Source organism: Lagopus muta, chromosome 5, assembly GCF_023343835.1.
Source record: "Lagopus muta isolate bLagMut1 chromosome 5, bLagMut1 primary, whole genome shotgun sequence".
Classification (NCBI taxonomy): Eukaryota; Metazoa; Chordata; class Aves; order Galliformes; family Phasianidae; genus Lagopus; species Lagopus muta.
This window is the reverse complement of record NC_064437.1, coordinates 59,564,643-59,578,639: the sequence shown is the minus strand read 5'-3', so window position 1 is coordinate 59,578,639 and position 13,997 is coordinate 59,564,643. Positions and strand designations below refer to the sequence as shown.

At 44.7% G+C, this 13,997-nt stretch overlaps 1 protein-coding gene across 1 annotated transcript; it reads right to left on the bottom strand.

Moving 5' to 3' along the window:
- Positions 1–4: 4 nt before the first annotated feature.
- Positions 5–3,794, bottom strand: KCNK18 (potassium two pore domain channel subfamily K member 18). The gene is made up of 3 exons (XM_048945384.1): positions 3,237–3,794; positions 2,581–2,727; positions 5–1,109 (listed from the first exon to the last, which is right to left on the bottom strand). Exons 1-3 carry the CDS (start codon positions 3,451–3,453, stop codon positions 316–318), a joined length of 1,158 nt encoding a protein of 385 aa, XP_048801341.1. The 5' UTR covers positions 3,454–3,794; the 3' UTR covers positions 5–315.
- Positions 3,795–13,997: the final 10,203 nt, after the last annotated feature.

The window sequence follows — 13,997 nt, the reverse complement described above, 5'->3', positions numbered from 1 at the left end:
GAGAGGATAAGGAGCATGTTGAAAGTCAGACCTTTGCAAAAGAAGCTGGGAAGTGCTGGCAGGGAGAGCTTTCTGCCTTTTGCCATGCATTGTCTTCATTTGTTAGTTAGGAGATAGGAGCTTTGTTGGAAACTGCGCCCTGGCAGTGCCTACACCAGGTGTCTCCTGTGTAATGCAACCAGTTTGCAGCAGGTTCTCACAGGAAAATAGAAAACATGCCTCTTGCAAGCCCAGGGCAGGGAGTGGGACTGAATGGGAACAGTTTCATCTCCTTGCAGAGGGCAAAACATAAAAGTGAGGGAGAAATGACTACTCTTACTTTGGATATATCTTCTTTGATGGCACCTTTTTTTCCCCACAGAACGAAATCACCTTTTTATACAAGCCAATTAAGCGGTCCTGGCCCAGCTTAAAAGCAATGAAGACAATTTCCATGCCAATAATAATATAGAGGGAAAAAAACAGGAAAAACTTGGGGTGTTCCAGTTGCGTATCTCCAAATCCAATCGTGGTCAGGGTGATAAAGCAGAAATAAAAGGCTTCCTGAAAATCCAGCCTGGTTTCCCAGTTTGGAAGAATAGCGGCTGCGCAGGAGATGTACACAAAGATAACCAGCACCATTAACACGATGGGCACATCCAGTTTTTCTAACTCTTTGCCTATTTTGTCAAAATTCTCGATTACTCTGGTCATTGTCTTTCCCCTGTCTAGTTCAGGACATGAGCTCCATCTCTCTATGCTTTTACTTCTTGATAGATTTTTGTATTTATTTTCTCTGGCAATTAGCATCTCAAAAATTTGGGCGTTGCGATATGGGGCTGGCTTCTTTCTAACAGCTGATTGACTTCTCAGCATTTCCACAATACTCAAGGGTTCGTTCACATCCACTTTAGACCCATCTTCTCTGATACACGTGAATGCAGAACAGAATTTAGAGGTTAGAATTTTTGACTGTAGCTTTCTGAATTCATTGTAAGACTTGGACAAAACAGTTGCAAGGATGTCTCCCATATCTGTCAGGACCAAGAACATCAGAGGAATGCCAAATAAAGCATATAACATGCAGAGGTATTTTCCAGCCCTTGTCACAGGATAGGTATTGCCATAACCTTGAAAAGAAAAAAAAGCGGGGGGGAAAGGGGAGGAAAGGAAAAAGGGAGAGAATGAATACCATGATTTGTTTGCTGAATACCTGTACTGAGACTTCTACTGTTGATCAAAACCTGGGGATGTTGTATTAAAGCCTGATGCAATAAAGCCCCAAAATGCTGTTGTTTGCAAATATATGGGTTGCTGGTCAGACTATATGAGAACATTTCTACAATCCCATGCCGAAGAAGATGGGTAAGTATTCCTAAGGAAGATGTTTTCAACAACATGACCTTCCACTTGTTAGCTGAAGTCAAAGCTCTCTGATAAAGGGTACTCTTCCAAGTGTTCCTTGCTGTTGTGTTTATTCTAATATTCACAGGGGGGAGGATTCAAGTCTGTATCTCCAGCATGTTTCTGAGCTATCAAGCCACTCAACTGTGCCTGTGGAATGAGAAATGTGGCGCTATCTATCCAAGACAGAAGCCCTTCAGTGTGTAGCACTGAGAGAAGTGCACTCTGCAGGAGCCAGCTGAGTCTGAAGACAGCCACCACAGCTGTCAGAGATCAAGGTTCACTGAGACAGCAGGCCCTACATGCTCTTGGAAACACAGGAACTCTCATGTCACTCCTGTAGGATAATCAGTTTTTCTTCTGCGTGAAGATTTGTAATACTTGTGCTGGGATCTTGAGTATATCCCAGCGTAGTAGAGAAGTGTCTCTGCAATTTGATACAACACTACAGGACCGCTTCTCACCCTGCCTTAATCCTGGCAGGGTATTTAGATATTGTCTGTACTTGCCAGCAGCTGAGAAGCATTAGCAAGAGGATAGAAGTAACTTTGGGGACGATCCTGAGGGGTGTATTTAGCAATGCAGGAACAGCCCAACCAGAGCAGCTGTTTCAGTTTCATTTGAGTTCTGCTTTGAAATGTGAATTCAGAAGGGAAGGTTTAGAGACATGATTTAAACACCACCGCCTGCTGTTAGCCCAGAGAAGCTGAGCAAAAACGACAGCACATTCAATTACAGAGCTGTAGGTTTACAAAGCAATTTTGGACATAAATACTGGGAAGCAATTTAAAAACAATATCCACATAATGAAGTACCTCTTTCAGTATGGAAACATTACCCAGCATAACACATGGGAGTAGAAGAAATAAGGCTTAACTGAAAGACTGAGCTTTCTGTCACTGTACTATAATAGTTTTGTGCATGCATCATCCATGAGCACAGCTTACAGCATGCATGCAGTGCTGCAGTTAGCATGGAGCATCGCTTTTGCCTAAATTCTGACTTGTCATTGTAACTCAGTGACATCTCTGCAACCTGTGCTTGCAGCACCCCTTCCAGTCCCACATCAACGCTCGGGGAAAATTAAAGGGGATTTGGAGGTCTTTTTTTTTCCCCTTTAATTCCCTGTGGAAGAAATACTTCAGAGAGAGCAGTGAGGCATTTGATTCTGGGCAGTTACTTTACCTCCAGACTTACCCACAGTGGTGAATACTGTGCAGCAGAAAAAGAGAGACCCAAAGAAAGTCCATATATCTTTCGGATTGACGAACCAGTCTCGTTCAGCTGTGTGGAGTAGTTCATGAATTTTTTCCTTAAATATCTCCTCATTTTCTGTCATGTTATCTGTTACAGTAACAACAGGAGATGCACTGAGCCAAAGCCCAAACGTGTATAATCCCATCACTGATCCAGAAATATTTCTAGCTCTTCTCCTCCCTTCTACCCTTCCCTCAGCACAAGTGGGTCTGGGGAGCAGTGCTGCATCCCAGCATCCCATCAAGGGATGCTCAGGTCTGGGACAAGAGAGTGGGGAGAGACATTCTGAGACAGGGAATCCAGTCCCCATCAGGCAGAAGGAGATCTTACTTGCCTCTGGAGCTCAGGGAACTAGGGCAAAAAGGGAGAACACTGAAAAGTCTTAACTACTTACAAGTAGGAGCACAAGGACTGAGGCAGCCTACAGTAAGAGCCAGAGTTAAGGAAGATCAGCAAGCAATAGCAGTCATTAGCTAAGCACAGAGAGAATCCCATTTGCAGGCTCAGCTATTATTGTTTTGAATAATGTCTTCAAAAAGCAGAGGAATGAGTAACCCCACGTACAATTAATTCATTTTTGCTATTCTGGTACATACCTGATAAATTTCGGGAGATGTACCACAGATTCTGCAGGAAATGTCTGTATTCTTCACTTAAATTGACCTTTCGGTTACCTTCAATGTGGGAAAACATGAGAGCCCCAAGAAAAGCATAGATCACGAGAGACAGAATGAAGCAGGCATGTGGAAACACTGCCCAAAATATTTTCTTGCATGCCCTTTTACCTCGCAGAGGCTGTGATGTTACTGCCATCCTATACTTTGTTGGTTGGTTGGTTGGTTTAGAAGACAGCTTTTAGAAATGAGGAGGATGTGAAAGCTTTGGTATCCTAGAAAAGCTTCTCCTGTGAAAACGGATGGTTCCGCTGCAGGCTGTCAGATCACATGTCTTCTAATTGAAGATTGCACTGCAGTCCCAATGGAGAAGGAGCACAACTATCACGCCTGGAAATATTCCTGAACTGATGGCATGGCACTCTGGATCCTGGACTCACCACTGCCCAGGCACAGCTGTAAAGCACACACATTCCCACCTTCTCTTGCAGCCAGCTCATCTTTAAAGTTTCTTGTTCTGAACTGCTGCTTTCCGCTGATGCAGTAGGAACAGATTTGCAACCCACCGCAGGGGAAATGCACACAGTGAGCAATGCGTTTCTAGAAAGGGTTCTTCCAGAAATGAACGTGGAAATTTAAAATCAATTAAAAAAAAAAAAAGGGGGGGGGGGGGATTGATGCTGATTGCTGTTGCCTCTGGGCAGCGTAGAACAAGCAGCAAGGAAAAGGAGCCTCTTAAGCAAAAGAGGTTTTAGCCAGTTCTCGTTTGATTAAAACCTTCCCACTAATTCAAACTGCCACTGACCTTAGTAAGTAAGAAATGACATTCAGTTCAGGGTTAGTGATCCTTGCAAACTGTATCCAGTGTTAAAAGCGAAACCTTTCCTTTCATCCATCACTCCAGAGCAGTGAGCAGCATCGCTGCCCTTTGTAATGTTAATAGTACTAGTAAGGGGAGCTGAGCTTTACTGAAAGAGCTGTTAAATATTTCATGTAAAACTGCGGCTCAGCCAAGACCTACTGAGCTATTTGCAGGCAAAACACTCACACTATGAAGAAATACCACATGGACGTAGTGATTTCTTCTTGGTCAAACTCTCAGCAAATTGGATCACAAGATATCACATGCTTGTTAATATGGCAGCCTCCCCTATAGAAAAGAGTCTTTCGGGGCTAAGACCAAAATAAGCCTGTGCACTTGCTACTTTCCTGATTTTCTGATTATTTGACCAGTAGTGTATATATATATATATTAATAATAGATCCATAAATCCTCTTACTTCTGTCAATCTCATTCATTTGTTTTTGCTGTCCTGAGACACGGGGTTGAAGACCACCAATGTTCACACTTACTGAAAAGCAATGAAACTTCCTGAGAGGATGTGCTCAGGCTGGGTGTCCTTACCCAAGGAACACAGGGCACAGGGCAGGTGACAGAACGAAGGGCAAGGCTGGCTTCTCTGGGTGAGTTTTGTGCAGAGCTGATAACAGCGGTACAGAAGTTGACAAGAGCTACTCAGATTTCTAAAGAACTTTGATGGAATCCATCTCTAGAGTTTTTTTAAGGGAGCTGAATAGCTACAGCAGGATAAAAGGTCTTCACAGGATGGAATTAATGATTCGTGGGGAGGAAGAGAGGGAAGGGTCACTGCTGCATCATGCGTGGAGCTGTGCTGGAATTCTGCCCTTACTCATGACCATAAATGACCTGGAGAGGGGACAAATAGTGAGCTGCCAGCTTCTGCTGATCATAGAATTGTTTCAGTTGGAAAGGACTTGTGGTCCAACCAGCCATGTGGTCCAACTCCCCTGCAATGAGCAGGGACACCCACAGCTCCATCAGGTGCTGATGACATGATGCTGTTCTGAGCAGTAAGGCTGAAGGCAGGAACTGTAGGAAGGTCTGAAGATGTCAGCAATAACACAGTATATAAAATCGACGTAAGTACATGTAACAAGATAAGCAATCCTACCTTCACACACCACGTGGTTGGCTGTGGGCTTTCTGTCACCACTGGGCAGCAAGTTCTTGGAATACATTGCACCACTTCCACAAACGCTTCAGCTCAGTGACAGGGTGGACAGTATACTCACATTTACATTCTTCCAAAAAGGAATCTCACTGCCCACTATGGTGATTCTGACACAGTTTGTCAAGTGTATTTTTTCATCAGTATCTCAGATATAAATCTCTTCTCTCCAAAGTGCTTTAAAATCTTCTCTGCTCCCTCCTATACATAGCAGAATTGCAAAGTATTTAGCAATTCCCAAGAGCTTCTCAGCCATTTGCAACATCAGGCTGCAAGCTTGTAACAATGAGCAAATTTAATAAAAGTGCATTCAGAAATGATTTTTACATTATTTTCTTAATCCAAACCATTTCCCACTATTGCTGTATTACATATTTGAATTCAGTTGCTTAAAAGCAAATCCTACTAACCACAAATTTTTCCAAATTGAGTTACTGGTACTTGTATTGAGATGGATTTTTGCAATACACATTTCCTATTCATGTTAATGGACAGCAAACATGCACTTTTCCCAACTTCCATCACTTTGATGAGGGCAAATGTGAGTGTTCTGAAGGAGCTGCTTGGCAGGAAAGTTTGTGACCACAGATGTAAGGTTTAATTATTCCATGCACATTAGAATTCATACTTTATCTGATTTTCTCAGCTTACAAAGGTAAAACCAGGAAGGTGTATGATGGTGGTATTAGCCCCAAGCAAAGTAAACCCAATCAAAGCAAAAACCAAAAGCAACCAACCGACCAAATCCAAGTAGCAATAATAGCACCCATCACACCCTGTGGGGATGTCAGCCCACAAACAGGCACAGTGTGCACAGCCTACTGAAAGTTCCCCATGTGCTTTCCAGGTTCTCTGCCGTTATTTTTTTCCTCCCAACCTCAACTGTCTGTTGGATTCCCCAGCCTGCTTTGTATCCACCTGTAAAAGTCTCAGCTTTTTCTTGAGATGAGTGCTTGAGCTTGTAACCTCTGGGAATATTTGAGGGCACTCAGGATGAGCATTCTGGCACCACACATAATGCTAAGTGGATCCAAAGATGTCCAAGACTCTCACTCTGAATAAGAGCATTTCCTATCTCATTCTTTGCTCACATAAGAGCCAAGTACACAGCCCTGTCATTTCATTTATGAGAGACAAACACTTCACATCACTCCATGCCCCAGGAGTAGCCAAGATTTGAGTACCAGTACATTTTTAGCACAAATGGAAGTCACATAGCAAGAAAACACCCAAGTCCCCTGACTTATAAGGAGCAGCTAAAGGAACTGGGTTTGTTTAGTCTGGAGAAGAGAAGGCTTAGGGGAGACCACAGCACTTTCTCTGATTGCCTGAAAGGAGGTAGTGGCAAGGTGGGTGTCAGCCTCTTCTCCCAGGTAACAGCTATAGAAGTGATGGCCTGAAGTTGCACCAGGGGAGGTTCAGGTTGAGTTTTAGGAAATATTTCTTCTCAGAAAGAGTGGTGATGCAGTGGCACAGGCTGCCCAGGGAGGTGGTGGAGTCCCTGGAGTTGTTCATGAACTGTGGAGATGTGGCACTGAGGAACGTGGTTAGTGGGCATGGGTTGGGGTTGGACTGGATGATCTTAAGAGGTCATTCCCAACCTTAATGATTCTGTGATTCTCTGAATTTTTCACCTGGTGGCTGATCAGCAGGACAAGCCTTTGTTCACTGCCTACCTCCTTCATCCTCCTCCATCCTCCAATCAGACCATGCAGTATGTGAGACTCCATCCTGATGGGACCAAGAAGGGAAGCGACTTCTGAACAGAAAACATCACTCAGCCCCCAGATTTCTCTTTCTAAAGGGCCATGCAAGAGGAAATCAGCCCCTGTCAGATGCAGCACAGCAATTCTTAATTAGTGTGGGGAAGGCTTTGCAAACAGCCCAGCCACCATTACCTCCCAGCAATGTGTGCATTGCTCATTTGTTTGCGTGACTCATTTCAAGGGTGCAATAACACCTTCTGGTGTTACAAGGAAGTTAACATTGCTGTGAGTCACTGGGTAAGACCCTGCCACAAATGAGACGCGGTGCAGGAGCCCTGGGCTGGCAGATAAGCAAAGGGGATTATTGAGGTTCAGCTACATGTCTTATGCCAAAGTCTTTACTGAGTTAATGTAGTGAACGTAATGCTGGTATAGTGGAGACTATCTCAGCCCAGTAGTTTCATTTTAAGGCAAACAAGCTCCCCGTGGAGAGATCGGAAAACTGCTTCTTTGGAATTTAATTAACATTAGAGCATGTGAAATTATATGCTGCATAAAAGCTAAGCATCATGATTCATGTCAACAGAGCAATTTTACACTATTTGAACTGGCAAAAAAACCCAATACCTTAGATTCAAGATGACAAGTCTACTCCGCTTCTTAAATAAAAAGAGATTTATTCTTTATTATTATTAATGTGGCACCATACACACATAAGCAGTTTAAAAGAGAGGATTGTAAAACCTTTAATACAGGAGCAAGCTTTTAGCTGTAAATATCCACCAGCATGCATCCCACATTGTCTCTGCAAGTGCCGGAGACCCTCTCAATTCTCAGCATGCAAAATGTTAATGTAAAACCATCCACTGAACTTATTTCCAGTGTCAGATGCATGTTCACTTAAACAGAGCAGGGAGAAGTAGCCGTGTATTGCAGGATGTACTACTGGCTAAACGTTACCGATAACGCTGAGGTCAAAGCTGTAGTTGGAACGATTAATCCCCAAACTGCACTATTTGCAGTAATTTCTGCCCTCAGCCATCCACTGCAGTGCAGAAATCACAGTCTGCAGGACACGATCAGACACCCGTCTGCTCCCCATCACTGGCAGTCAGAAGTAGATTTATGTCAACGGCGCAGAGTTTCTTGAACTTCAAGATGAATTTTCCATCGCTTACTTTCATCCTGATGTTTCTAATGATGCTCTAAGTGATTTCTCTAGCCATTTCTGAATGAAGCACTCATGATATTTTTATTCCCATTATCCTACCACTCATTAGTTGCTGCGGGTTTGGGGAGTGGAAAATCATTTCAGAGATGGGTGTGCCATGGGCCATCATTGAGTTGACACTTCTCTGCAATTTTTTTTCAGTTCTATCGATCTCTTTCAACTTTGAACAAAGATACATGAACTTTTTGATCCCTGTCCTACCCATTTCAGCTAATACACCATTAATTATCTTATCCCTTGTTATGCTGGCCCTTAAAATGGCTTTAGCATGGGAATAGCTCCTAAGAGCTTTTTAGTCAGCAGTAAACAACATTTTACCACCTTAGTGGTATTAAAATGCATACAAAATTGTCCATCATTTCTGAGGATCTTGTTATAAAAATTGAGTATGTGGAATGAAGTCTTTTCTTCCACTCATCTCAATAAAAAATGAATTATCTAGCAGCATTTCAGAATGAGTCACCCAGGCCAAAGTGTGCCACAAGCCCAGAAGGTTCACCAAGGCTGCTCCATCCCCAGGGACCGCAGTGCTTGCCCAGACTGCCTGGCACCCAGCAGTCTGGCACCCAGCTGCCAGCCAACAGCCATAGAAGTGGCACTGACCCAACATAGCCTTCACCACAGCCACTTGGGAACCTGGGGGAGATGAAGGGAGAAGCTTAACTGCAGGACGAATATAAATTGAAGGAGAGTTATTCCTTGATGCCAGTCAAGACCTACCTGTATTGTACTGTAAGAGATGAAGTTTTAGGGTAGAACAGCTCATTGCAAGGCTGGACTGTAAGGTGGGAAGTCAGATTTCAACTAATCTAAAAGATGTGAGAAACAAAGGAGAAATAAAAGGGTCAGGGGCTGAGCAGTTCTGAGAAGCATTTGCATAGCTGTCATAGCAGGGATTTCACTTCACCTTAAGGTCCTGGACATGCACAGCAGGGAGGAAGCAGGGCTGGAGGTGGCTGTGTGTCTTCATAGAGTACCTTATAATGCCTTCTGAGCATTGCTGCCTTTTTCCAGCTCGTTTAGGATAACTGCTGGTGACATGAGAACTACAGGTGATGGCTGTTCTCGTGCTGTTCACCAGTGCACTCTTCCAAAGTGCTCAGCCACTGACCTCCAGCTGGCAGCATGATGGCATCGGCTTGCTGCAGCTGTGTATCACATCATGCCTGCCAGCATTTCTAGGTCATTATGCCAGCACTTTCTTCTAAATTATAAGAAAACAGTCCCTGTGGAGGCTTGCATATACCCACCAAATTTCAGTAGCGTGCAGAGCTGAGTGTGCTTCTCCCTGGATCATCCTATCTTAAGGGGAGGTCAAAGAAATTCTTTATCCCGTGCAGCCCCTTCCCTTCTTTTTAAGCTGCTAGTGCCCAGAAGTCCTGAGAGAAGAGATATCTGATCACAACACCAGATAATTTGGAGTGGAATGGAGTGGAATAGAATAGTTCAGTTGGAAGAGACTTCCAAAGACGGTGAAGTCCAATTGCCTGACTACTTCAGGGCTAATGAAGAGTTAAAGCATATCATTAAGGACAATATCCAAATACCTCTTGACCATTTATAGGCACAGGACATCAACAGCTTGTTAGAATACCAGCAGCTGGCTGAAATTATGGCCTAAGGACAGACGCCATTACATTACACTTTCAGATCAGCTTGTCTGGCAGATAAGACATACCTTGAATAGCTCAGAGGTTTGGTACGCAACACAGGCACAAAGCCCACTGTCTCATTTTCACACCTCAGGAGTCTCCTTTGTGTCTAAATGTTGGAAACACAACACAACCATATCAGTAAAATCTGCCAGACTGGGCCCTCTCAACAAAATGTTGCTGCCATAAGTGCCTTGGCAAGTGGTGTCTAAAGCAAACCTTGTGGTTTTTGCCAGCAAAACCACTGCTGCAGAGCCAATACATTATCTTCAGTGATGTTGGCTAGGGAGATGTGTAATTATGCTTTCAGGAAAGCTTGCTGGCATGCACCAAACCGCTGCTTTAGGCCACTTCTGCAATGACCGTCCTGCAACAGCCATAGAGCCACAAGGTCTTACAGACAAGAAGCAATGGCAAGGAAAAATGCAGTTGGATGCAAGGGGGGAAAGGATCACGATGACTGTAATTAAACAGCTGAACAGGAACACCAAGAGGCTGTGAAATCTCAACCTTTGGAGACTTTCATTGGTCAGATGGTTAAAGCCATGAGCTAATTCTGAAGTTGGGACCAGAGATCTCCAGTCCAACCTACATTCATCTGTAATTCTTACTCTATGTTTTGTCTCCTTGCCCAAGCACAACCATTAGAAAACAACCATCTCAAAGTTAATTAGTCATTAGATCAAACCTTCCACAGCTGCTGAGCTGCACAGCCTGCAGCCCTACAAATCCCCAGTGGGAATTCAGCTTGAAAAGGTTACAGAAGCTGCAGTGGGGACCCAAAGTCTGGGGGCTAAATGGACAGATTTATATTTTATATTATTGACTATGAATCCTGCAGCTACAAGCATTGGTGATACAGGCTCTTGGAGTTGGGATGGTGCGCTGTCTGCTGGGGTAGATCTCTGAGTACTGCTCTCAGGTGAGCAACTGATTCCTTTGAGATTATTGCATAGCTGTAGGAGCTGCCCTGGGAAGGAGTTAGAGGGCTGCTGAAATGTGTTACAGACCAGTATTTATAGAAACACTTCTAAATTGAATGAGGGAATTGCTAAAAACCTCATGATGTTCCAGGGTATGAAAGAACAGGTAAGGCATCTCCGAACCAGCGTCTTGGACAGAGCTGGGGTTTGTTCTCAAGTGCCCAGGGAGAGTGTTGCTACAAGAGCCCCTTCCTGAAATCACATTTCAGCATTGCTGAGAATGTACCTCCTTCTTTGTGGTCAGATGTTTATGTAAACAGAAGTAAATTATCTCAGGAAGAGCCCTCTGCAGTTTTCACCCTTCTGAAGCTATCATCATTTTTGCTCATTAATTTCAGAGTGAAGCTGCTTGCAGTCCAGCACTAATAACAGAAATACTGCATTTATACCAATTAAGCTCTCAACTTAGTGCTCTTTATATAGCTGATATGTAGCAGAACTTGGTTGGACTCTTGCTTTCATTTAAACTTATTTAACCCATTGTAATGGGTGTAAAGCAGAACTGTCATCTTTAATTATTTTGTTTTTTCTAATAAGGCACTGTAGATGTTCTGTCTGTAGGCCCATTGCTTAAACCACACTCCTGCTTGCTGCTTGGATCCTCTCCTATTTTCTGTCTCTGCTGTTTTGCAGGAGAAATGTACAATGCATTCACCATAAAACACTGCAGAGGGACGCCCAGGGTAGAATCATGATCTATTCTAGTAACATGTTTGAGATGGGAAAGTTGCATGCTCAGAAGTCTGAAAGTTGTGTTAAGGCTGCTGTTGGTGCATCCCCTCAAACATTTGCATGGAGTTTCTGTTTAATTTGTATGAACACATCCTATACTTTTTTTTTTTTTTTCCCCTGAGGACTGTGGCCTCATTCAGTGCACGCAATGGATACAGTTCCACTAGTGACCATCCATGCAATATTTAATCTATTTCTGGGTCTATTTTTCAGCAGATCTGCAGTATGGTACGTGTCAGCCAGAAGGTTCAAGCTGAGATCACGTGCACCCTGCTTCTTCTTGGGGATGCTTCTGGCCACCTTCTTTCCTAGGGCCATGCAGTTCTTCCCCTCATAATAAGGTGACCCTGGAGGAAGGTCCAGAGGGGACAGGTGGCTGTAGTCATGCCCAGGTGGCCCTCTGAGTGGTCAGTGAGGATCAGGACACCTCAACTGCTCACACAGCAGAAAACAGTTCCAGCTGGCTGCTTTCCCAAGGCAACTCCACAGCATCCACACCTTCAGCTGAACACATGCTATGTAACAGGCACAGAATATTCCAATGAGCAAGACGACCCTACTGAGGATGAATATGTTGGCTGTATGGCCACGCAGTGCCAGAGAGTTTCTGTGCCGTAGAACCTGTTTGAGCTACTTTCAAGGACAAATGTACCTTTCTGAAAGAGAAAGGTGACGTAAGATGCTCTCGCCTATGCGTGTGCATGCCCACCTTATAGCAGATTCCTGCAAACAGTTGTGCAGAGCTGACAGAGAAGGGGTGAACTGTGGTGCAGGATCAAGCAGCCAGAGCACTGAATTCACAGCCAAAAAAAAAACAACATGTCTACATTTAGAAATGAGAAATGCACCCTGGCAACAAACTTCTCTGCTTGCGGAACCCAATTGCAGTGGTTCTCAAATAGAACATCTGCTGCCATCAGCCCAGAGCAAGTCGAGGGCAGAAGCCTGACATCCCTTTCCTCCCCGTTAAGAGCTGCTCGGGAAAGGGTACAAGAGTGCGGTATGCGTGGAGTGATATTTTCCCAGAGCAGCCTTTTAGCCTCAAGCCATCTGAAGTTCCCAGGCTTCCTGAACCGAAGATGGAATCTCAGCAGCGAGGAAATCATTCCAAGCGTTTCCATGCCGTCATCCCTGGAGCCGCCGCCAGAGGGCGCTCGTAGCCCACCGCGGCACCGGCGGCGCTGCGCAGGCTGGCTGTGGGGCGCGCAGATAGCCGCCTCGATGTGTCACCTCCTCTTACGTGTTGCCCCACGAGCGGGTATTAAAAGGGGCTGACAGTGCTGGGAAGGGTGAGCTGGCCACGTCCACGGCCTCAATCCTCGGCTGCTGGGAGCTGGCATCACAGAGAAGCGCAGACAGCAGCCTGGGATGTTATCAGCCCTGCGTGTGACTGCCTTTGCTTTCCTGGGTGCTTCTTTTTGGGAGTTCCCGTCTAGCCCAGCACTGAAAGGCCCTCTCCTACTTTTACAGGCAAGGGAGAGACGGTGAGAAGGAAACCCCCCAAAGAAAGAACTTTCTGTGGAAAAAGCCCTACCTGAGCTCTGGGTTACAATGAGATAAAAGCAGGCAGAGAGAGGCAAGTTCCCCTTCAGATATCTGGAACTGGGGACTTGCACTGAGCTGCTGTGCCAGGGCTGTGCTGTGTCCCCAGCTGCAGGGCCAGCACTGACCCCCCTCCCCAGGGATGCACCCAGCTCACACACTGCTCCCTTCAGCCTGATCTTTCATTTCATTGTTCACGTTGCACCTAAAGCCTCAAAAATGATGGGGGGAGGAATCTGGTTCACGTTGGTCTTTATTCCCCTTCGTCACTTCTGCTGGGTGTCAGCATGGCTCAGGTGGCCTCAGAGATAAATGCCACCATGCACCTCACAGCCAGCAGTGCAGAATTGCCTGCAATGCATCTGCCAGCATCAAAGCCTTCTAAGAACTATGTTAAAATATAACATTTTCTTACTTTGTTGTTGTTGTTGTTGTTCATTAATGACACTAATTGGTTGTCCCAGTTGTGCAGATCCCACCGGGGCAGGAGGTGTTCTGATTATTCCCTTTGTTTACGGTATTAGACTTCGACTATTGTTGGTCTCATTGTTCTTATTTGCAGCATGTTTGCCTCACCAGGACAGTAATTGTGTCAGGCAAGTTGGAGACCAATCTGTGGAGCTGAACGCTCGGAACTGCGAGAGAAAGGCTCCAATTTCTCAAGCAGCGGGCGCGTTACTCCTCCACTTGAGTTATTAAATTCTAATTATAGCCTGTTGATCCAGTTACAATGTTGTTTGTAAATCTAAATACAGTTCTCCAAAGCCTGTTTCTTAACCTGTTGATGCTTGGTTAAAAAAAAAAAAAAAACAAAAAAAAACAATATACAACACGTCCATTTGCTTAATGGAGCAGGTGGAGGGAAGC